Raw genomic sequence first — 24,741 nt, forward strand, 5'->3', positions numbered from 1 at the left:
GGGATCAATAAAATGAGATTCAATCTATATAAAACTCTTCATGTGAAACAGTTCTTCCAAATGTTCTATAGAGACAACATCTTCTATGACATTATTATCATATAATTATCAGTTAATTTCATAAAAAAGACAAAAGAAAAATATCATGAAAATCTTAAGGTAAGAAGATAATGTGGTTACTGTTTCCTATAACATTATCTTTAAGTGCTACTTTAGACAACTTAATGACATACAGGAAGGAGCATAGTATTCATATATTTTAACTGACTGCATCACTTACCACTATCTCATAACCAGGTCCAAGAACCTTTTTCCATTTTTCCTTAATTTTATATTCATCCTGTTGCAAAGAAGAACCTAGAAATAAAATATTACTTTGATATATTAAAAAAAGTATCATTATCATCATCATATGTCAATGAATTAATAAGAATCACTAGAGAATCCACTTGAACTATTACTATTCTTATTGTTTCTTGTGATCAATACTGTGAGAGAGAGAGAGAGAGAGGCTGTGTATTAAACCACTCTTGCAGCAAGTGACAACTGTAATGATAACGAAGGCAAAATAATTATATTGGTTTAGCCTTTTTCTACAGTGCACATCATGGAATAATGTGATCTGAAAACAAGATAACATTAGGCAAAGACTTAATCAAGTATAGTATTTATCTAATGAAACATTTATTCCATTTCTTTCTTAGTGAAGAAAGAAGTAACAATGGCATGCACAATATATATATGCAGATGAATGTCACACCAATTAAAAAAACAAGGTTTAGTATTCTAGTGCAGAATTCCTAAATATCTCACCTTTAGCCCATCTATACTGTTGAAAAAAAAAAAAGTTGATACGATCAGGGGAGAACCAGAGGTCATCCCTGGAAACTGTATAAAGAGGGTGTGAGTAAGGGAGTGAGAGGTAGGTTTTTTTTATGCAGAGTTGTGAAAGATTGGAATGCCTTGCCTGAGAGTGTGGTGTCTGCAAGGAGTTTGAGTGTGTTTGAGACACTGTATGATGAGATGTGTGTGATAAAAGGACCTCCCAGATGAGTCTTTGACTCCATGAGGTCTTGGGGTAATAATAATAATAATTTACAACCTTTGTTAAGTGGGATTCACATAAAGAGTTTCCTCAATTAGTATGAAAAGAATCATAATCATGATCAAACATTTATAGGATTTCTTCACATTGAAATTTTTTTCAAATTTTCTTCCATTTCAAATATTTCTTCTATTTAAAAAAACTGTACTACTCTCTATCCAAAAAAGTAACATAAAAGACCTATGTATCTTTCAAGTAAAACAGTCAAAAAAGATAAACTCAGAAAATTTTCTAAGCATTTTCTATATTCTAAACAAATAAAATTTATAAATATGAGTATTTGCTATGCAAACAGAAAGCACAAAACTAAAAATTTTTTCCAGATGTGGCTGAATTGATTAAAGTTCTTATTACTATTTAAGACCGCCTTGGAGTCACAAGACTCGTAATGACAAATGCTATTAATCAATGATTAATAGCATTTTTATATAATTAAGTAAAACTCTGCTCAGAACAATGTTTGGTTATTAATATTAGAAAATCATAGGCGATTAATATTAAATAAGAATATGTTTCTGTTTAACATGCAACTAACAATTGCTTTAAATAGAAATATACTCTTTATCATTAACAGCCAATATGAACATTTGATCTATGTCAGATGTCATATTACTTCAAATAACTGATATTTTCACAATTAAATTGGGATATACTGGGATAAGAGCAATACTGTATCCATAAAGGTAATCTTCTATTTTGGATTTCATTAAGATAATATATGAAATTTGCCACAAAAAAAAAAAAAAAAACTAGTTTTCTCCTTTCTAGATATCAACAAAAAGCAGTACTCTTTGAGAAGCCGCCCCCCCCCCTTCCACACCCATATGGAGAACAAATATATATTGACAGATACTCTCATAAAGCACAATTTTTCACAGATACATTAAATTAAAAATTATTAGTAAATGTAAGTATCCTTATTAATTCTCCCATTCGTGTGTCGTCTCCTATCTAGGAGGTTGGCTACCATGATGTGACTCATGGTGGACTACGAGCATAACAACATGTGGTGAAGACCCTATCTCTTCCATATATTGTCATAAGTATTCATGACTATAAATCTGTGTGTGTGTGTTCTAGGCCACTGCTGTTTAACCTGTATGTTAATGATATTTGCGAAGATTTGGATGGGGAATATTCAGTCAGCGGTGCACCCAGGGAGGGGGGCAAGGGACCCTGCCCACCCCAAAGAAAAAGGAAATAAACACTAGAAAATTTTCCAAAAATCTTTTCCTAATTAAAATTCATTTTTTATTTATGTTGTGTCTTCTATTTTTATACTACTTATCATGTATTGGCAATCACTGCAGATGCTCGGACATAGGTCAGTCATGCGTAGTGTGTATTCGTAAATCGTCTACTGAACTCGCCCCACCACCCAAGATTAAATCTTGAGATTAAATCTTCAGTTGTTTGCAGATGATGCAAAGTTGGGATGAACTATGAAGAGTAGAGAAGATGTTTCTGGCCTTACAATAAGACTTGAATAAATTGAGTGAATGGGCACGGAAATGGGGATTCAACAACATGGAAAGAGTTCAATGTTGCAAAATATAAGGTTTTAAAATTTGGGGAACAAAGATGGAATTTACTTACTTGGGAAAAAGAATTGTTGGAGGTAGAGGAAATAAGAGATATTGGGGTGATAGTGGATAAGGATCTGAAATTGAGAGGACAAATTGCCAAAATTGTGAGGACAGCACAAAGAATTCTGGGAATGATGTGGAGGACACTGTCTGACTTGTAGATGGAAGGAGTTTCTTGTTTCATTGTATAAGGATTTGATTAGGCCACACATGGACTTCTGTGCACAGATTTGGTCACCTGGTTTTCAAAAGGATGAAGAGATATTGGAAAGGGTACAGAGATGACTGTCTAAGGTAGTTTCTGATCTCTGGAAGGTCAAATATGAGGAAAGGTTGAGAAGATGCAGTTTACAGTCTACTGGATAGGAGGAAGAAGGGTGATATGACAGAGACCTGCAAGTTAGTAAAGGATTGTTTTGGATCAATGTTGGAGAGGTTTTGTTTTACATCAAATGGTGGAAGATCAGGGGAGAACCAGAGAATGTCCCTAGAAGCTGTATAAGGAGGGTGTGAACAGGGAAGTCAGAAGTAGGTTTTTTTGCATGCAGAGTTGTAAATAATTGGAATGCTTTGCCTGAAAGTGAGATTTTGAGTGTGTTTAAGGAAGGTATGATGCCTAAAATAGGCGTTAGAATTGGAATAGTTAAAGCAACAGTTTGGAGTATTGCAAGTTATGGAAGTGAGTCATGGACACTCAGAAAGAGAGATATGGAAAGAATTAATGCATTGGTAATATGGTGTTATAGAAAGATGGAAAAGATTAGCTATACAGAGAGAATATCAAATCAATTAGTTTTAAGAAGAGCTGGGATGGAAAGAACACTGCTATAGAATATTATGCAAAGAAAGACCAGATTTGCAGGACATCTTCTGAGAGGTTCTTCGGGACACCTGACAAGAACTATATTACAAAGGAAAGTTGAGGGGAAGAGAAGACGTGGAAGACCAACTAGAGAGTGGTTTAATGACATCGTGGAATGGACTGGTTTAAGAATGATGGAAGCGACAGACAGAGAGAAATGGAGAAGAGCTGCTCATCTGCTGCAACCCTCTTGCTAGAGGATGCTACCAGACGACGACGATGACAAAAGGACCATCTAGATGAGCCCTTGACTACATGGGGTCTTGGGATGATAAATATAATAATAAAATGCATAACTTTCTGCATTAAACTGGTATCCATTAGCTTTTGCCCATAGTGTTATTCTATTTAAATCATCCTGCAAGCTCCTTTTTGTTTTCCAGTAACTGTATTGACAATGGCTATGACACTTAGCTGAACATTTCACAAATAAAAACATTTAAATTTATACGTGCTTTTTATATTTTATGATGACTTATACAGTAGTTAATTGGTTTTATATTCAGGGAATGTAAAATTTCTTCGTTTGTTTCATGATCCCAGTTAATATACCCAGATGATTTTCTCAGAAATTTCATTTCTGAGCTTTGAATATATTTTTATCCATTTTCATAATCCATGTTACACTTCCATATAATGAAGTTGGTTTAAATAGAATGTTATATAGACTGATTCTGGTGTGTTTTTGGACCAATGATGGCTTAAATATATTATTTCTAATGTCGAAAGTTTTTTATCTTGGGTATATACCATGTTAAAGATACCAAGCAATTCTATAAACTAGGTTTTAATCCTTCTTCCCAAGTAAGCAAGCAGACAAGTAAGTCAAGTTTGCACCTGAACATAGTTCAAGTCTGAGGCAACTCGTGGTAAAGGTGGAGTAAACTGATCACTTTCCTCAGAATTTTCCCCTAATGCAAAGCACATCCCCTTGCGGAGATGTATAATGCTATGCATTAAAGGCAAGGGCCACTACCCAGACCAGTTTCGACCTTTATTGAGGTCTCATCAGTGGGAGCCAGACCCAAAATATGCTAAGGTTGAAGTAATGCAGAGCTTATAAATTATACCTAAACAAGTTGCTTTGACCTTATTAAATAAAAATCTCAGGATGAGAGTTAAACTATGTTAATCTTTAACATAGTTAAAGATAACTATGTTAAAGATACCGAGCAATTTTATAAGCAAGGTTTTAATCCTTTTTCCCAAGTAAGCACACAGACAAATAAGTCAAGTTTGCACCTGAACATAGTTCAAGTCTGAGGCAACTCGTGGTAAAGGTGGAGTTAGCTCCGATCACTTTCCACCTTTACCACAAGTTGCCTCAACTATGTTCAGGCGCAAACATGACTTATTTTTCTGTTTGCTTACTTGAGAAAAAGGATTAAAACCTAGCTTATAAAATTGCTTGGTATCTTTAACATATTTATTATGCCGTTTACTTTAACAAAATTTGATATTTAAATAACTATATATTATTACGGGCAGCTCCAAGGAGTCCTTAGACTCATCGAGGGAGGCCCAACATCATGTCAAGAACAACTATTCAACATTCACACAGTATCTATCATACTTCTCCTTTACCTCATTTACAGTCATGGCACCCACAACAGACTCTGGCAGCTTATTCCAATCATTTACCACTGTCCAAGTAAAAAACCTAGCTCTAACCCTTGCTAACCACACTCTTACCAAGCTTCCAGGGATGGTCCCTAGTCCTCCCACCACCAGTCCTATTCTCAAAAATATCTTCTGAATTAATCTTATAGAAACCCTTCAGTAATTTGAATGTCTCAATCATATCGCCCCTTTTTCGCCTATCAACCAATTTCTGCAGCCCACAAATCTTCAACCTGTTCTCATAAGGTTCATTCCATAGTCCTGCTATTATCTTGTTCACTCGTCTCTGGATCCTCTCCATCGAGAAGAAACCTTGGTGCCCATAACTGGGCACAGTAGTCTATTTGGGGTCTTATCAAGGCTCGATACAGAGGAACAATGACCTGTTTGTCTCTGCTCGTTAAAATGTTTTTCAGCAACCAAGTGATTTGATGAGCTGATTTTGCCACTTTTGCGATGTGTCCCCTAAACTTCAACTCCCTATCAACAAACACTCCCAAATCCCTGGCTTCATCAATCTCCTGGAGTACAGTTCCACCAATGTGATATACTGCTGCTAATCTTTTCACCCCAAAATGCAAAACATTACATTTTTCCACATTAAACTGACATCCATTCTCCTTAGCCCAGTCCTCCAAACTATCCAAATAATCCTGCAAAATTTTGACATCATGAGCATTCACTATTGCTCTACCTAACTTTGCATCATCTGCAAACAGATGCACAGTTCCTCTCAGATCCTTTCCTATATCGTTAATGAACAAATTAAACAGTAGCAGTCCAAGAACAGAACCCTGCAGCACACCGCTAGTCACAGGCTGTCTTTTGGACTCTACTCCTGAATAAACCACTCTCTTATCCATCTCACCAACCCTATATCCATTCTCATATGCTGCAGTTTACTTATTAGAATTCCATGTGGTATTCTAATCAAAGGCTTTAGCAAGGTCCAGTAGAATCACTGTAAACCCATTACCCTTATCAGTTCAGCCGTCACTGTGTTATAGAACTTCAGCAAGTTACTTAGGCATGATCTACCTTCACAAAACCATGCTGTCCCCCATAGAGTATCCCATTTTCATCTATCCAATCTTGTATTTTCCTCTTGACTATTTTCTCCAAGACCTTGACAACAATTCCTAATATGCTGATCAGCTGGTAATTTTCAACAGCTGTCTTGGAACCCCCTTTATGCACTGGAACTATTTTCCCCCCTTTCAACCCCCCCTTGGGACTAACCCAGACCCAAGACTCAAATTAAACAAAATGGTCAAAGGCACTGACAATTTAGCCACTTCTCGTATGACACGAGCTGGTATTCCATCCAATTCCGCAGATGAATTGACATTGAGATTTTGTAATAAACTATTCACCTCCACTTCATTCACCACAATTCCCATATAAGCTTTTTGTTTTTCCATTTCTGCAATGTCACCACATGGATGATATACTCTTGCAAAGTGCTCACTCAGTAATTCTACTATATCAACTGATTCGGTTACCTCCCTACCATTGGCATTCTTTAAAATCAATCTGCCATATACATTTTTTCTTTTACTTGCAACATATCAAAAAAACTGTTTGGGATTCTCTTTAGCCTGCATGGCTAATGTTCTTTCATAATTCACTTTTGCTTTTCTTACCACACTTGTTACCCTTCTGGCCTGGGCTTTATACCGTTCATGTGCCTGCAGGTCACCTTTCTCCTTAAATTCTCTCCACAGTGGTTTCCTTTTTTTTTAGCTCAAGCTTAATGGTGTTATTCATTCATTTAATCCCTACTTGATTTATTATTCGGACTCTAGGTATACAGTCAGCCATGACCTCCTGCAAAAACTTCTTAACCACCTCCCATGCACTATCAACATCCAGCCTTGCAGTTTTACATGCCATGGCACTGAACCAATCATACTCCTAAGCTTGTCATACTTACCAGCCCGATAATTCCACATTACCCTTTCCTAATTGTAAATTCCACACCTTCAGCCACCTCCCAAGTCAAGACCCTATGATCACTCTCGCCAATTGGTGGCAATGTGGTCATATTCTTTACAGCCAAATCCTCAGATGCAATTACTAGGTCAAGCACTCTCTGACCCCTAGTATTTTCCATTACATGCTGTCGCAGATAGTTATCCCTTAATAACATAAAACCCAATTTCTTTCTCCTGTGTGTCCTCTCCTCCCTCCAATCAATGCCACCATAGTTGAAATCTCCCATAATAATTACCCTAATTCCACTCATTTCTTCTATTTGCTTGTGCATACTATCTCCACGATCTTTTTCATTACCTGGTCTATAGCAGCACCCAATTGTATATTTTGTTCTGCTGGCCTCAATCTCACACCAAATGGCCTCAAAAGTGCACTTTTCTCTATCCTGCAATTCAACTTCTATTCTTCTTGGCTGCAGCTCATCAGCTATCATCAACAATACTCCTCTCCCCATTTTATTCTCCCTGTCATTCCTGAACACACTATACCCATCACATTCAATCCCACTAGCTATATCATCTTCAGTCAGCTATGTTTCACTAATGCCAATAACCTGTGGTCTGGAAGTGCCAACTAAGGCCAAAAATTCTTCCTCCTTGTTCCTAATACTCCTACCATTAGTGTACATGAATTGCAGAAGCCGATTTGTCCCATCCCTATTTTGATGCCTTATACTAACTATCCCATTCTGATTTGTTGTTCTTATTCGCTCGGGGATATTATACTCATTCATACACTCAACTGCCTCCCTAAGGTCTGCATATCTACTTCCACCCCCCCTCCTTAATAAATCTAGTTTCCCTGATTCTGCACATCCACTTCATTAAACAACACTTTTTCAAGTCTCCTTACACCAAATCCATTCAAATGCAAACCATCCATCTTATATAGATCCTTTCGCCCATCGAACTCACTCCACATGTCCACAAATTCCACACCACTCATACTGCATAATCCACGCATAAAGTCATTTGCAATTATGGCACTCCTCCTAAACTCTTCACTGTCATATCGTGGCAAAAGACTAATATCCTAACTCTCTCACTCTTTTCTTTTGCTACCTCAAACAATTCATTCAGGTCCACTATCATTTCCATTTTATCTCCTTTCAAATCATTCATACCTGCCACCACTATCATTTCTTTCACCCTTTGCTTTTGCTCTCTAATAGATTCACTTAAGTCCTTAATGGTAGCGCCAGGTTGGTACGATTTTGTCAAATTCTCTACTATCACACCTTGTACTAAGAAATCTCTATACAGCACTTGCTCCTTCATTTTGTTTACATTCACAATCATACTTTTTATTACTGGCTGGTACACTCAGTAGACATTTGTGCATATGCTCCAGCTGCCGCTTTGCTCTATGCATCCCTCCGCTTAACAACGTGATCTCACTCATTGCATCTATATCATCTTTTTTATTATCTGTTAAACCACTAATTTGCTCTGTATTAATACCTTCATTCACACTTTCTACATTCACGCCCACACAGTTCTCTGGTACAACCTCGCAATTTCTTATCATATCGCTATTTTCTACATTCTGAAATTTGACAAAAATATCACACTCACGACCTGAAATACACTTTAATTCCTCATTTTGCTTACATTTTCTACAGAAAATTGACAATAATCCTAGAGAAAAGCTCTACTCCATCAAAGTTTAACAGATTGCCAAACTAGTTCTACAAATCCATGGTCAAATCTAGAAGCTCTTCAATGGACTCGACAACAACAACAACAAATGATATGTGTAGAAACCAAAATTTTTGATAATTCCACTTACTTTCTCAACACTCTTGATCGGTTTTTATCAAGAACTGATCAAGTTCAAGGTTTTCTAATTACAGAGCTGATGTTACATATTACGTATTGCTTAAGCAACTCTGATCACAATTTGATTAAGACTGCTTTCCTGTGGACTTCAAATGTCATTTGCAACCTAATGTTGTGGGATGTTAATATTACAAATGCAATTATGTCCAATTTCTATTCTTCTTTTGCTGGGGAGGACCACTGCTTTCAGCTTTGATGTTAACATTTTCTGAATGCATTAGTAAAAGTACAGTCACTGATTCATTCTTCATTTGTCTTTGAATTCTCATCATTACATCTTACACAGCTTCAAGGAAATCAAAAATAAAACTAAAGCATTCACAAACAAATTATCATCATTGGCTCAACAGCCCAATGTGGGCCCTGGACTTCTTCAGAAACTTTGGCCAACCATCCTTATTCAAAACTCCTCCAATTTTTGACTCCTAAAACCTTAATATTTTGCATCAGTCCATCTTCCCATCTTAATTTAGGTTTTCCAATTTTTCTTTTTCCTTCTAGCTTAGCATTAAACATCTTCTTAACTATTCTGTTCCTATCCGTCCATAGAATTTGTCCAGCCCAACTTAATCTATTTATTTTTATATACTTAATAATGTCTTGCTTATTAAATAATCTGTAAAGTTCATGGTTATATCTTTTCCTCCACGCACACACCATTCTCTTGTACTGCTCCAAAATATGTCTGAGAACTCTTCTTTCAAACAGACCTAGCAATTTTTCATCTGCCATCTGAAAACTGGGTATTATCAACCAGTTTTCAGAGGCATAAGTTAACACTGGTCTTACAAGCACTTTGTACATCATTATCTTTGTTTTTCTTGAAATGTTTTTCTTCAGATGTGACTTTAGGTGTTTCTAAGTTCACAAAAGCATCTATTTGTGGAAAGAATATGTCTCTGAAACTCAGTACTGATATCATTTTTACAATTAACTTCTGATCCCAAGTATATAAAACTACGTACAATTTCAAATATATATATAGGAACCAATTTCAATTTGAGAAGGATTATTATCACATATCTTTTAGTTACTGGCACATACTTTGTTTTTTTTCTTGATTAATCTGCGAATTCATCTTCTTTGCTGCCTTTATAAACTGATGAAAATTTCTTCCATTGCTTTTCATGTCCTTACTATAATTCGACATCGTCTGCATATGCCATAATTTGTACTGACTTGTAGAAAATAGTTTCCCCTTGAATTAATAGCAGAATCACTGAAAACTTTTTTAAGTGCAATGTTAAACAGTAAGCAAGCTAAGCCATCTCCATTGTCGAACACCATTTTTTATATATACCGGATCAGATAACATGTTCTGAATTTTCATCTGACAAGTATTTCTCATTGTAACTTTAACTAAAGCAATAAGTTTTAGTATAATCTGTAGTTCCTCCATTGTAATAAATAAGTTAGATCTATCTATGCTCATATGCAGCTCCAATATCTAAAAATGTGGTGTTTCAATTACAAATTACCATTATTATTATTATTACTCAAGATCCCATGGAGTCAAAGACACATCTGGGAGGTCCTTTTATCATACACACAGCTCATCATACTGTGCTTTAAACACAGTCAAATTCTCTGCAGGCACCACACTCTCAGATAAGGCATTCCAATCATTCACAATTCTGCATGAAAAATACCTTGTTCTCACTCCCCTACTCACACACCCTCTTTATGCATTTTCCAGGGACAATCTCTGGTTCTCTCCCTGATCTCCCACTATTTTCTGTAGAATCTCTCCAGCTTTGATCCTATAACAACCCCTTAATAACTTGTATGTCTCTATCATATCTCCGCCTCCTCATCCTGTCCACCAGACTCTGCAAGTTGATTCTTCTTAATCTTTCTTCATACTCGACATTCCAGAGGTTAGAAACTATCTTAGTCAATCGCTTCTGGACCCTTTCCAACATCTCTTCGTCCTTCTGAAAAACAGGTGACTAAATCTGGGCATAATAATCCATGTGTGGCCTAATCAAAGCCTTATGCAATGGAACAAGAATCTCCCTACTTCTACAGGTCAGTGTCTCTGCATCATTCTCAGAAGGCTTTGTGTTGTCTTCACAATTTTGGCAGTGTGTCACCTAAATTTTAGATCCTTATCCACTATCACTCCCAGATGTCTTATTTCTTCTACCTCCGACAATATATTCCCACCAAGCATAAATTCTACACTCCATCTTTGTTCCCCAAATTTTAAAACCCTACATTTTGCAAAATTGAACTCACATCCCCATTCCCATGCCCAATCACTCAATTTATTCAAGTCTTCTTATAAGGCCACAACATATTCTCTACTCTTCATGGTTCGTCCCAACTTTGCATCATCTGCAAACAACTGAATATCTCCATCCAAATCTTCACCAATATCATTAATATACAAGTTAAACAGTAATGGCCCTAAAACAGACCCCTGAGACACAACATTAATAACTTTCCTTTTCCTCAATATCACTCCCCCATACACAACTTGTTGATACCTATCAGATAGCCAGTCTCCAATCCAAAATTCAATCCCATTCACTCTAGTTTGACTATCAACTTATCATACGGTAATCTATCAAAAGCATTTGCGAAATCTAAGTATATTACTGTGTATCCTTGTCCTCTGTCCAAGGAAGCAGTCACTTAATGTAATAAGTAAGTAGATTACTGAAACATAACATTCCTTTGTTGGAAGTTTTTTCCATTTGGTTAGAATATAATAAATTTAGTTTAATCCTTTATCCAAGTGTAAGCAAACAAAGTTTGCACCTGGAGTATCTTCAGGACTGAGGCAACTCATGGTAAAGGTGGACTAAGCTCTCATCACTTGTCTTAGTATCTCCCATAATGAAAAGCACATCTCCTTGCAGACATGTATAATGCTATGCATTAAGGGAAGGGCCACTAGCCAGACTAGAAAAAACTACCTTTAGTGAAGTCTCATCAGTGGCAGCCAGACCCAGAGGTGGTGATACTAAAGTGGAAGTAATGGAGAAGTCATATTTACCTGTAGTAGTGGGTAGTCCTGAAGATACTTCAGGATTGTAGTATCTTCAGTCCTGAAGAAACTTCACGTGCAAACTTTGTTTGCTTACACTTGGATAAAGGATTAAACTAAATTTATTATGACCTCCCTTTAGCAAATCCATGCTGTCCATCAAAAATAATACCATTGTTGTCAACCCAATTCTGGATCCTAGTTCTCACAAGCTTCTCCAACAACTTAACCACCTGGCACACAGATAGGCCTATAGTTTGATGCTCGAGTTTATGAAGTGGCACAATCTTGCCCTCCTTAGGAACTTGACCCAGTGCAAGACTCATATTTAAAAAAATGTCAAGGCCAGCATCAATGCCCTGGCACATTCCTTCAGAATACGTGGTGATATATTATCAAGTCCGACAGCCTTATTTACATCTAGTTTGCTCAACTCCCCATACACCTCTTGCTCATTTATAGTCAGTCTCTCCTCCCCCATCATCAACTGCTCTTAATCTCTCCATGAAGTCACATTCACAAGATTGAAAGACCTTTATGAACTGATCATTAAATATCTTCATCACATCTTCTGCAACAGATGTCTTTATACCATTTTCTCCAATCATTTTGTCATCCTTCCATAATCATTCTTTCTTTTGCTGGCTACATATCAAAAGAGCTCCATAGAATTTTTTTTTGGCTTCATTAGCTAACAGCTGTTCACAACCTCCCTTTTGCTACCCTTACCAACCAAGTTACCCACCTTGCCTGGTCTTTGTAGTCCTTATGGAATTGGTTATTTCCACTTCTCTTATGCTCCATAATGCACTTTTTCTCTGTATCAAATGCGTAATCTCTTTATTCATTCATTTCACACCTACCTTATTTAACCTTCTCACCCTTATAATACATTTAGACATTGCATGTACTAGATAGTTTTGAAAATTCCCCCAAGCTGCATTGATCTCTTTTCCAGCTAACTCTTCATTCCATGCTACACCCTCAAGCTGTCTTCTGAGCTCTTCTTAATCATTGCTGGCAATCACCCAGGTAATCACCTCATGGTTACTCTCACCAATTGGTGGGTGATTTGACACCTCATTTATAATTACATCCTCTTGATGAGATGACCAAATCCAAGACCCCTCAATCCTCGTGTGCCCTCTGTTACATACTGTCTGAGGTAATTATCCCTCAAAAACTCAAGAAACTCATTTTCTTCACTTCCAGTTGCTATCTCATCGTTCAAGTCTATATTGCCATAATTAAAATTCCTCATAATGATCACTCTTTTCTTATTTGATTGTCTAATTTGATTATACATTTCATAGTCACTACCATCCACATTACCTGGTCTATGACAACATCAAACCAAGTATTTCATTCCAATCACCTTTATCTCACACCATACTGCTTCAAAACCACTGGCACTATTTCCCTTTTGCATCTCTACTTTGTATGGACATAACTCTTTCTCTATCATCAATAGCACTCCCTCTCCCTTTTTACCCTTTCTATCCTTATGAAATACATCATACCCTTCCATCTCTATTCTTGTCAGGATGTCATCCTCATCTAACCATGTCTCACTTATTTCAACAATTTTTGGGTGAACAGACTCAATTAGTGCATCTGCCTTGTTTCTTACATTTCTAGCATTTGTATACAAACACAACATTCATTCCTGGACCTACAGCTAGTTCCACTGATACCACTCATTCGATGCAATCTCTCTCTCTCTCCATGCTCGACTGAGGCCATTTCCCTTTAGTCTTATTCATTTTAAACCCTCTTCAATTTCAACTGTTTCCTCTTAATACAAGGTCATCCCATTCCTTTCCCGTCTACACATGCTCTCACATCCTCTTGGAGCATCCACGGTTCTCACGCTGTGTACTCATCCACCCTGATAAATTCATTACATTTTTCAAGTAATTGGGGTATATTAAAAATTTGATCATTTGCAGATCTTCCTGGACAGAATTCCACACTGATAATCGCCAATAACATTCTCTATATAGGGATAAAGTCTCTTAAATAGAATGCTAGAGAAAATTTTATAAGTTGTACATAGTAAATTAATTCCTATGTAGTTAAAACATATCATTATACTGTCTTTCTTATGGAGGGGACATATGACTCTCAGATTCCATTCATCTGGAATTGGTTCATTAATCCAGATTTTGTTGATAAGTTGACACAGCTGCTTGAAGTATTCTGTATGTGCACTTATAATTATTTCTGCTTGTATCCTATCCATTCCTGGGGCCTTATTGTTCTTACATTTTTAATAGCTACCTCCACTTCTGTACCTGTTAGTACTGGTTCAAATGCCTCTAGATCTTGGCTCTCTTCCATATCATCTAATTGACCAGATATATTTGAATTCAATAGTTCACTGAAATGCTCTGCCCATCTTCCTAGTATCATTTCATTTCCACTCAAAATTATACCCTCCTTATCCCTAATAAATCTTTCCGACTATTAACTTTTGATAGAAAGATCTGTTTCCATTCATACTTCTAAGATGTTCCAATTCCTTAAGTTAAATTAATTATACCTGCATAAAGATCATCATTAAATATAATATAAATCCAATTAAAAAGACTAAATACATACAGCTACTGTGCATGATGTCCTCGCTCCAGCAACAGCATTCATCATAAATTCTGCCCATTCTACATTCAGAGTTCTTCTAAACATCACTAAAAGATAACCTCCACCAGCATCCTACTTCTCATACTTGAGCATAAATAACAAGAAAACATTGCTATGATCCAAGATACCTTACACTTAATGCATCCCTTTACTGTTTATCAGCAAGGACAGAGACAAATCCTGAGCAATGTGAATAATGCAAGTATTGGCTTCAATAGTTTTTCTCTCTAATTTTCAATGGTACAATTACAGTATCATTTATCATGTAGTTTTTTGGACAGCATCTCATTTCCAATACAACTTCCAACTTAAAATGAGACAATAACAATGTTTTGTTTCTTTAAACGTAGTTCAATGATACCTACTTTTAATCCATTTTGAGAGGGCCCAACTCAAGATATCAATTCTGTATTCAAATTCAATGAGAGATTTTATTTCTCATGTTAAAGAAATGACTTACCAGCAATATTAGGGATTTCCATGGCACAATCATCTAAAGCATCCTGAGTTTTCATTGCAATAGGACTATTTGTTAGCAGAGAAGAAGACATATTTGTTGACTCCACAACAACATTAGATAAGGTCTCTTTATTTTCTTCATTTGCTATAAAGTGAAAGTTTACTTTACACTTCATTAAAACCTTTTAGTATAAATGTTAACTATTAAATTTGTTTTTTTTTTTCAAATCACTTAACGATTACCATAATCAATTAGCTAATAATAAGTTGCATAGTAATAAATTAAAGCTCACAGCATAACAAAATCAAAAATTTCTATTGCCAAATTTCATCAAATGTACATTAAGTATCATTCAATTGCTATGCTTTTAATGTCCTGTTATTCAGGCACTATGCTATCAGGTACTTTTGCATATACATACATATTATATATAAAACTTAAAATCTCACAATATAAATCTTGCAACATACTAATTGTGAAAAATACAGTGAAGCAAATCAAAAAGTACAAATGGCTGAAATGGAGGACATCAAAATGTAATGAACACTTCACGTTAATAAGGGTAGTGGGTGATCTGGTTTTAGGTACCAGTCTCAGTGAGGCACGAGGTTTAATTGCCACCACTATCATGTTTTTATTGCTCAAAAGAAGAGGTGGAAAAATGACAGGACATGTATCCTTCAAATGGAAAAGACTTGATCTCAACTCTCATCCTGACAAGAGAGGAATATTAATATATAAACCTTTTCACTGAAGGTGAGCTGTACGATCTTACACAGAGAGCATCACCCCCCCCTCCTCAGGAGACATTGATTTTTTATCAAGCAAAACCGGCAAATCAACAAGAGAACACATGCAGTTAACTGACAAATAATACACAGCAATTAAAAGGGCACTGTGCAGTGTTATGGTTGCACACAATTCATTGTGGAAAATATTCTTCATGGGAAAAATTCATCATGAGAAAATTTAAATAATATTCTAACAATACACATATATGAAAAACTAATGGGGTGCTTAAGGGTCAAAACTGTATAACTGAGAGGAGACCTCCACATTGCCTTTAAATGAATGCGGAGAATCGACAAGGGCTTCTGACCTTACGTCCAATCCTCACCTTCTCGTGGTTGGGTATCTACTTGGATACTGAACGAATGAGGATGGGCTGGCAATTTGAGATTTAGATGACCTAATTGTATTCTTATTGGCTTAAACCAAAATACAAAATGATGGTACAACATGACAAAATTTGATGCCGGATGGGACGTCACCTGGTTAAACAAGGCCCTCGTTGTTTTCGCCAGGGAACCAGGGCGAACAGCGAAAAGTCAGCTACTGGAAGAAATCTGAAAATACACCCCAACTCAACATCACCAGAGTTAAAGATCGGTACTATCAACATAAGAAGCATGAATGGCAAAGAAATGGAGCTAGCTGAGGAATTAGATAAGTACCAGATCGACATTATAGGAGTGACTGAAACTAAAGAGACAAAAACTGTTGAGATCTTTCTGAGCAATAAATACAAAATTTTATATTCAGGCAATGACAATCAAGGAAAAGAAGGAGAAGCCATAGTATTCAACACAAAATACGAGGCTAATTTTCTTGAATGGCAGTCAGTCACAAGTAGAGTAATGTGGGCAAATACGGGGAACTGGACAATGAGACTTATTTGTGCCTATGGTCCCACAGAAGGTTCTACTAAGGTAGAAGTGGAGGAATTTTTTGAGGCTTTAGTGAAAGCAACTGACACAATGAAAAAGGAAAAGTTGGTCCTTGTTGGGGATCTAAATAGCAGAATAGGAAATGATTGTCAGACATACAAAAATATTTTGGGAAAATTTGGAGAAAAGAGCAAAGCTAATAATAATGGCAAATATCTGTTGGATTTCTGCCCAGGACATGGACTGGTTATTACTAACACCATGTTCCAACATACATATGTGCACAAATTCACACAGAGAGAAGAGGCAAGGAAAAAGAAAAGTCTCATTGACTATGTTATTTGTTGATAGTGATGTTTTCTCCCTGGTACAGGACACCAGAGTGTACAGAGGATTTGAAATTGGAAGTGATCACTATTTAGTCTTCAGCAGGATAAAATTGAATTTTATATTGAAAAGAATAACATGTCAGAAAGTTTTAAAGCAAATAAAAGTTGAGCAGCTCTCAGATGTGAACTGTAGACTAAAATAGACGAAGAGTTTGAGAACAGGAACCAAACCCTGGAAATTCAGTGGCAAGCCTCAAAGAAAACCCTGATGGATTCAGGCAGAGAGGCATGTGGTTGAAGCTGTCTGCCAGGATAGAAAAATTAAAAACTCCATGGTGGACACAGGAAGTTAAAGAGGCAGTGAAGGAAAAGAAGAAAGCATATCAAAAGTTCCTGGCAAATAAGTCAGCTTGTGTTCTTAGAGAATACGGAGACAAATGCAAGAATGCTAAACACTGTGTAAAACTAGCTAAACAAAAGTCATGGGAGGACTTTGGCAAGAACATAGAAAATAAATATCAAGAAGGTGGCAAAATAATCTGGAGGTTGTTGAAGAAGCTTAGAAATGGAAAAAAGAGTGCTGTGAAAGGAGTTAGAGATGATCAAGGTGAAATGAAAATGGGAGAAAAAGATATACTTGAAGTATGGAGTAATTACTTCGAAAATTTCCTAAATAAAACAAGCAGTGATGACAGCACAGTAGTAAAAAACACTCAACAGGCATACAGTCAGGAATGCATATCCATATTTGAAATAGAAAAAGAAATCAAAGGCTTGAGATGTGGAAAGGCAGCAGTACTTGATGATATTCGACCAGAAATGCTTTAGTATGGTGGTGGTGTACAAGTCTTACAGTGGCTGCACTGCATAGTTCAGAAGGAATGGACAGAGGGACGAATTCCTGACGATTGGAGTAGAGCTCTAATAGTACACATATATAAAAAGGGAAATAAAAACTGAATGTGAGAATTTTACAGGTATTTCCCTACTGAGTGTTCCTGGTAAGATTTATGCAAGTATACTTGAGAAACAGTTGAGAAGAATTGTGAAAGAAAAGCTTGGTGAAGAACAAGCTGGATTCAGACCAAATAGAGGCTGCCAGGATCAGATCTTCACTTTACGACAAATAGCTGAGAAATCATGGGAATATAACAAAGATCTGTATTTAAGTTTTGTTGATCCAGAAAAGACATATGACAAGGTTCCAAGAGAGAAGCTATTCAATATGCTACACTTATGTGTGCCAATGGGGTATTATATCAAGCAATACTCAGTCTTTATTTGAGTTGTAAGTCAGCAGTTAGAATTGAAGGAAGTACAGGAAGATGGTTTAATGTTAAATCTGGTGTGAGACAAGGATGTACATTATCCCCTCTTTTATTCATTATCTATATGGATCACATTATGAAGGAAAGTGGTATTAAACATGATATCAGAATTGGAGATGTTAATGTCAGCTCTTTGCTTTATGCGGATGATGTTATACTTCTAAATAAATCAGCAACAAGTCTGCAAGATTCCCTGACTAAACTGAATAACTGTTGTAATAGATATGGTATGAAAGTCAGCAATAAAAACACAAAGACAATGAAAATAGGCAGAATCATTGAAAAGGTCAAATGCGTTGTGAACGGAGAACTTGTGGAACTAGTAAAACATTTCAGCTACTTAGGCACAATTTTTAGAGAAGATGATAAATTAAATATGTAAATAGACAACAGAATCAACAAACCTGGTATGGTAGGAAGTCAGTTGAATAAATGCATATGGAATAAGACAGAAATTAGTCAGAACACTAATTTTACAAGACAGTGTTCAACCTAGTTTTAACTTACGGATCTGAGAGCTGGGTCAGAAGTAAAACACTTTACCAAAGACTAGAGACCGCAGATGTGAGAGTCCTGAGAAAGATTAGAGGCGTGAACAGATGGCATCAATGGCAATATCATATTAAAAACGAGGATATTAGGAAAGAACTTGACATTGTCGGTATCCAGCAATGCATTAGCAGAGCTAATTTCAAGTGGTATGGTTCACTTAAACAGAATGAGAGAGTAAAGATTAGCAAAACAAGTGTTCTCTGCCAGGTTGGCAGGAAAACGACCTAGAGGAAGATATAGGTGGATTGATACGGTACAAAGTGCCTTAGACGATAGAAATATAAGATCTGATAAATGTTGGAGTCTTGACAAGTAACAGACTGATTTGGAGGAAAATTGTAGTTAGGAAGTTAGTAATGATGTAAATTTTTCATGTATCACATCCTGTACACCCCTTAAGGATACATGGCAGGAATTTGATGACGATGGTGATGATGATGAAAAACTAATGCAAAATGAGGCATATTTTAAACATATACCTTCTATCTGTTTTTTTATTTATCATCATCGTCATCGTCATCAAATTCCTGCCATGTACCCTTAAGGGGTGTACAGGATATGATAGTACTACATGAAAAATTTACATCACTACTAACTTCTATCTATCATTTTCCTCCAAATCAATCTCTTACATGACAAGACTCCAACATTATGAGATCTTATATTTCTATCGTCTAAGGCACATTGTACTGTATCAATCCACCTATATCTTGGTTTTCCTCTGGGTCGTCTTCCTGCTAACATGGCAGGGAACTTGTTTTGCTAATCTTTACTCGCCCATTCTGTTTAAGTAACCATACCACCTGAGATTAGCTCTGCTAATGCATTCCTGGATGCTGACAATGTCAAGTTCTTTCCTAATATCCTCGTTTTTAATATGATATTGTCATTGATGCCATCTGTTCACGCCTCTAATCTTTCTCAGGACTCTCATATCTACGATTTATAGTCTTTGGACAAGTGTTTTACTTCTGACCCAGCTCTCAGATCCCTAAGTTAAAATTGGTTTGAACACTGTCTTGTATACAGCTAATCTAGTGTTCCGACTAATTTTTCTCTTATTCCATATGAATTTATTCAATTGACTTCCTACCATAAACATCTTTGTTGATTCTGTTGTCTATTTCCATATTTAACTTACCATCTTCAATAAAAATCATACCTAAGTAGCTGAAATGTTTTACTTGTTCCACAGATTCTCAATTCACAATGCAGTTGAAATTTTCAACAATTCTGCCTATTTTCATTGTCTTTGTGTTTTTATTGCTGACCTTCTTACCATATCTATTACAACAGTTATTCAATTTAGTCAGGGAATTTCGCAGACTTGTAGCAGATTTATTTAGAAGTATAACATCGTCTGAATAAAGCAAAGAGCTGACATTAAGATCTCCAATTTTGATATCATGTTTAATACCACTTTCCTTCATAATGTTATCCATATAGATAATGAATAACAGAGGGGATAATGTACATCCTTGTCTCACACCAGATTTAACATTAAACCATCTTCCTGTATTTCCTTCAATTCTAATTGCGACTTTCAACTCAAATACAGGCTTAAGTATTGCTTGATATAATGCCCCATTGATAGATATAACTATCAATGGGGCATATTGAATAACTTCTCTCTTGGCACCTTGTCATATGCCTTTTCCAGATCGAGAAAACTTGAATACGGATCTCTGTTATATTCCCATGATTTCTCAACTATTTGTTGTAAAGTGAAAATCTGATTGTGATAGCTTCTATTGGCCTGAATCCAGCTTGTTCTTCACCAAGCTTTTCTTCCACAATTCTTCTCAACCGTTTCTCAAGTATATTTGCATAAATCTTATCAGGAACACTCAGCAGGGAAATACCTCTGTAAATCTCACATTCAGTTTTATTTCCCTTTTTATATATGGGTACTATTAGAGCTCTACTCCAATCATTGGGAATTCGTTCCTCTGTCCAGGCCTTCTGAACTATGCAGTGTGGCCACTGTAAGACTTTTATACCACCATACTTGAGCATTTCTGGTCGAATATCATCTACTACAAGTATGGATATGTATTCCTGACTGTATGCGTGTTGAGTGTTTTTTACCACTGTGCTAACACTGCTTGTTTCATTTAGGAATTTTTCGAAGTAATTACACCATACTTCAAGGATATCTTTTTCTCCCATTTTCATGTCACCGTTATCATCTCTAACTCCTTTTACAGCACTCTTTCCTCCATTTCTAAGCTTCTTCACAACCTCCAGAATATTTTGCCACCTTCTTAATATTTATTTAATTAATTATATTTTATTTAGCTTTTTTTTATAATACTTTTATATTCTGTATAAAGTGAAATTAATATGCTAGAAGTGTAAGAAACAAGGAAATTAAATGTTGCTTTAATTGACTCTCTTCACTCAAGAATTGCTGGAATAAGTAAGACATAGTTGGATGAAGATAGCATCCTGACAGGAATATGATGTGTTTCACGAATAGAGAAACGGTAAAAAGGGAGGTAGAGTGCTAGTGATAATAGAAAAAGAGTTATGTCCATACAAATTAGAGATGCAAGTGGGAAACAGTGTTAGTGGTTTTTGAGACAGTATGATGTGAGATAGAGGTGAGTAGAATGAAATACTTAGTCAGTTGTTGTTATACACCTGGCAATGTTGATGGTAGCGACCATGAAATGTATAATCTTTTTAAGCTATAATCCTTTCAAGCAAATAAGAAAAGGATGACCATTATGGGCGATTTTAATTAATGCAATATAGACTTGGATGTGAGAGAGCAAATGGAAGTAAAGAAAATGAGTTTTTTTTTAGTTTTTGAAGAACAAATACCTCAGGCAGTCAGAGAGCACACAGGAATTGAGGGATTTGTCTATGATCATTTCATCAGAGGATGTTATTATAAATGTGGTGTCAAATCACCCTCCAGTTGGTGAGAGTGACCAAGAAGTGATTACCAGGTAATTGTCAGCAGAGTGAGGATTTCTGCGAGAAAAGGTAACATGTGAAACTGCAAGGCTGCTGATTCCTGCAAGCTGTTTCCAGAGAAGCTCATGAAACAGCTTGCAGGTGTAGCATGGAATGAGGAGTTGGATGGAAAACAAATCAATGCTGCTTCGATGATATTTAAGAACTATCTAGTAGAAGCAATGTCTAAATGTATTCCCAAAGTCCAGAGGTTAAATAAGCTACGTGAGAAATGGATGAATGAAGAGATAAAGCAATGCAATACAGAGGGAAAAGGCATTATGGAGGCAGCATAAGAGGAGTAGTAATAATCAGTTCCATGAGGATTACAAAAAAAACAGGCAAGGAGGGTGACACGGTTGGTAAGAATCACAAAAGTGAAGTATGAGCACCGTTAATTATTAAAGTCAAAAAGAATCCTGAGGAGTTCTTCCATTATGTAGAGAGAAAAAAAAAAAAAAAGAATGATTATGGAAGAATAACTGTTGCAGATGATACAGTTGAGATATTTAATGAGCAGTTCATAAAAGTCTTTCATGATTGTGACTATAACATCGTGGAGGGTTTCAGAACAATTGATGATGAGGAGGAGAGACTGACTATAAGTGAGGAAGAGGTATATGAGAAATTGAGTAAATTTGATGTTAATAAGGGTGTGGGACTTGATAATATATCACTATGTATTTTGAAGGATCATGCCAGGGAGTTTTCATTTGCAATGACATATTAATTTAATATGAGTCTTGCTCTGGGTCGAGTTCCAAAGGAGTGGAAGGTGGGCAAGATTATGACACTTCACAAGGGAAGTGACAGAACTCTAGCATCAAATTATAAGCCTATATGTGTGTGTCAGTTGTTGAGGTGAAAATGTTAAAGAGGCTGGTGAGAACCAGGATCCAGAATTGGGTTGACAACAATGGCATTATCTTTGATGGACAGTATGGATTTGCTAAAGGAATGGTCATGTTTTATTAATCTACTGATTTATTACAATAAGGTCAGGTTCATTGGGCAAAGGAGAGGGATACACAGTAGTATACTTAGATTTTGCAAAGGCTTTTCATAAGATTACTGCATGACAAGTTGATAGTTAAACTAGAGTGGATGGATAGATAGCTGATCTCCAATCCAGTGCAGTTAAACTACTGCACTGGATTGGAGATCACCTATCTTATAAGTATCATCAAGTTGTGTATGGTGGAACTATATTCCAAAAGAGGAAAGTTACTATTGGTGTGCCTCAGGGGTCTGTTTTAGGGCCATTGCTATGTTAACCTGTACGTTAATGATACTGGCAAAGATTTGAATGGGAATATTCAGTTGTTTGCATACGATGCAAAGTTGGGATGAACTATGAGGAGTAGAGCAGATGTTGTGGCATTACAATAAGACTTGAATCGATTGAGTGAATGGGCAGAGGAGTGGGGATACAAGTTCAGTGCTGCAAAATGTAAGATTTTAAAATTTGGGAAACAAAGATGGGAGGTTGAATTTATGCTTGGTGGGGATATATTGTTGGAGGTGTAGGAAATAAGAGATCTTGGGGTGATGGTGGATAAGGATCTAAAATTTAGAGGGCACATCGCCAAAGTTGTAAGGACAATACAACATATTGTGGGAATGATTCATAAGACACTGACATGTAAAGTAAAGAGTTTCTTGTGCAATTGTATAAGGCTCTGATTCGGCCACAAATGAACTACAGTGCAAAGATTTGGTCACGTGGTTTTCAAAAAAAGAAAAAGAGATGTTGGAAAGGGTCCAGAGGTGACTGACTAAGGTAGTTTTTGATTTCTGGAATGTTGAATGTGAGGAAAGGTTGAGAAGATGCAATTTACAATTTACAGAGCCTAGTTGATACAAGGAAGAGTGGTGATATGGTAGAGATGTACAAGTTGGTAAGGTGTTGTTGTTGTATAATCAATGTTGAAGAGGTTTTTCATAAAATGGTAAGAGATCAGAGGAGAACAAGAGGTCATCCCTGGAAGCTATATAAGAAGGGTGTGAACAAGGGAATGAAAAGCAGGTTTTCTGCATGCAGAGTTGTAAAAAATTGGAATACCTTGACTGAGAATGTGGGGTCTGCAGAAAATTTGAATTTGTTTAAGGCATGGTATAATGAGCTGAATTCTCTGTCAAGAATGCATTTGTTGAACTACAAAGATAGCAATTATGACAGACTTAGGAGGATTAGAGTAATCCTGCTAGGTCGTCGTTGTTTCTCTTTACTTTCTTAACTTATATACTTCTTTAACCTCTATTATCTTTTCTAGTGTGTAGCCTAACTAGATTCTACCTAGCGATATTTCTTTTTCAGATACTGGCAAATTTGTATTTATACTGTGCCAGCCAGTATCCTATAACAGGAATTTATTCAAGTTCAGGGAAATATTCCTAGATTCATTGGCATACACTCTAACACACACTTAAATAGATATCAGTACTTTGCAGTCATTTTATAAGTGGTAATTTGATATCTCGAATTCAGGCATGACTCAGGCATATGCAATAAAACATGTTTATTGGAACTAAATGACAATTACAACTAAACTGAATCAAAATACTAAAACTTCTAAATCTCTTGCTAAGTTAAATCTCATACTAAGATAATTAAACAATTCTAAATTAATCAAGTTCACCTAGACAGATCAAATTGTTAATCACACAGAACAACAGAAAGCAATGACAATATTACACTAAATTAAGATCCTCTCATGCATGCTATTCATAAAGACATATTACACAACTTGTTGCTATCTCAGTTAAGGTTATCTACTAAACAAAATACACTTATTACTTCAGTCAC

General features: G+C 36.2%; 1 protein-coding gene across 1 annotated transcript in view; it reads right to left on the reverse strand.

The window, feature by feature from the left end:
• The window catches only part of LOC150108087 (multiple PDZ domain protein-like), an 859,697-nt gene that overhangs the window by 646,188 nt on the left and 188,768 nt on the right, over window positions 1-24,741 (reverse strand). Inside the window, exons 8-9 of the mRNA XM_090415962.1 lie at window positions 15,099-15,242; window positions 281-357 (exon numbers count right to left, since the gene is read on the reverse strand). Coding sequence (XP_090272088.1) covers window positions 281-357; window positions 15,099-15,242 — 221 coding nt within the window. The remainder of the gene's footprint in view (window positions 1-280; window positions 358-15,098; window positions 15,243-24,741) is intronic.

This window comes from Typopeltis vanoorti, chromosome 3 (assembly GCF_054136105.1).
Source record: "Typopeltis vanoorti isolate ZY-2024b chromosome 3, IOZ_Tvanoo_1.0, whole genome shotgun sequence".
NCBI classification, from domain to species: Eukaryota; Metazoa; Arthropoda; class Arachnida; order Uropygi; family Thelyphonidae; genus Typopeltis; species Typopeltis vanoorti.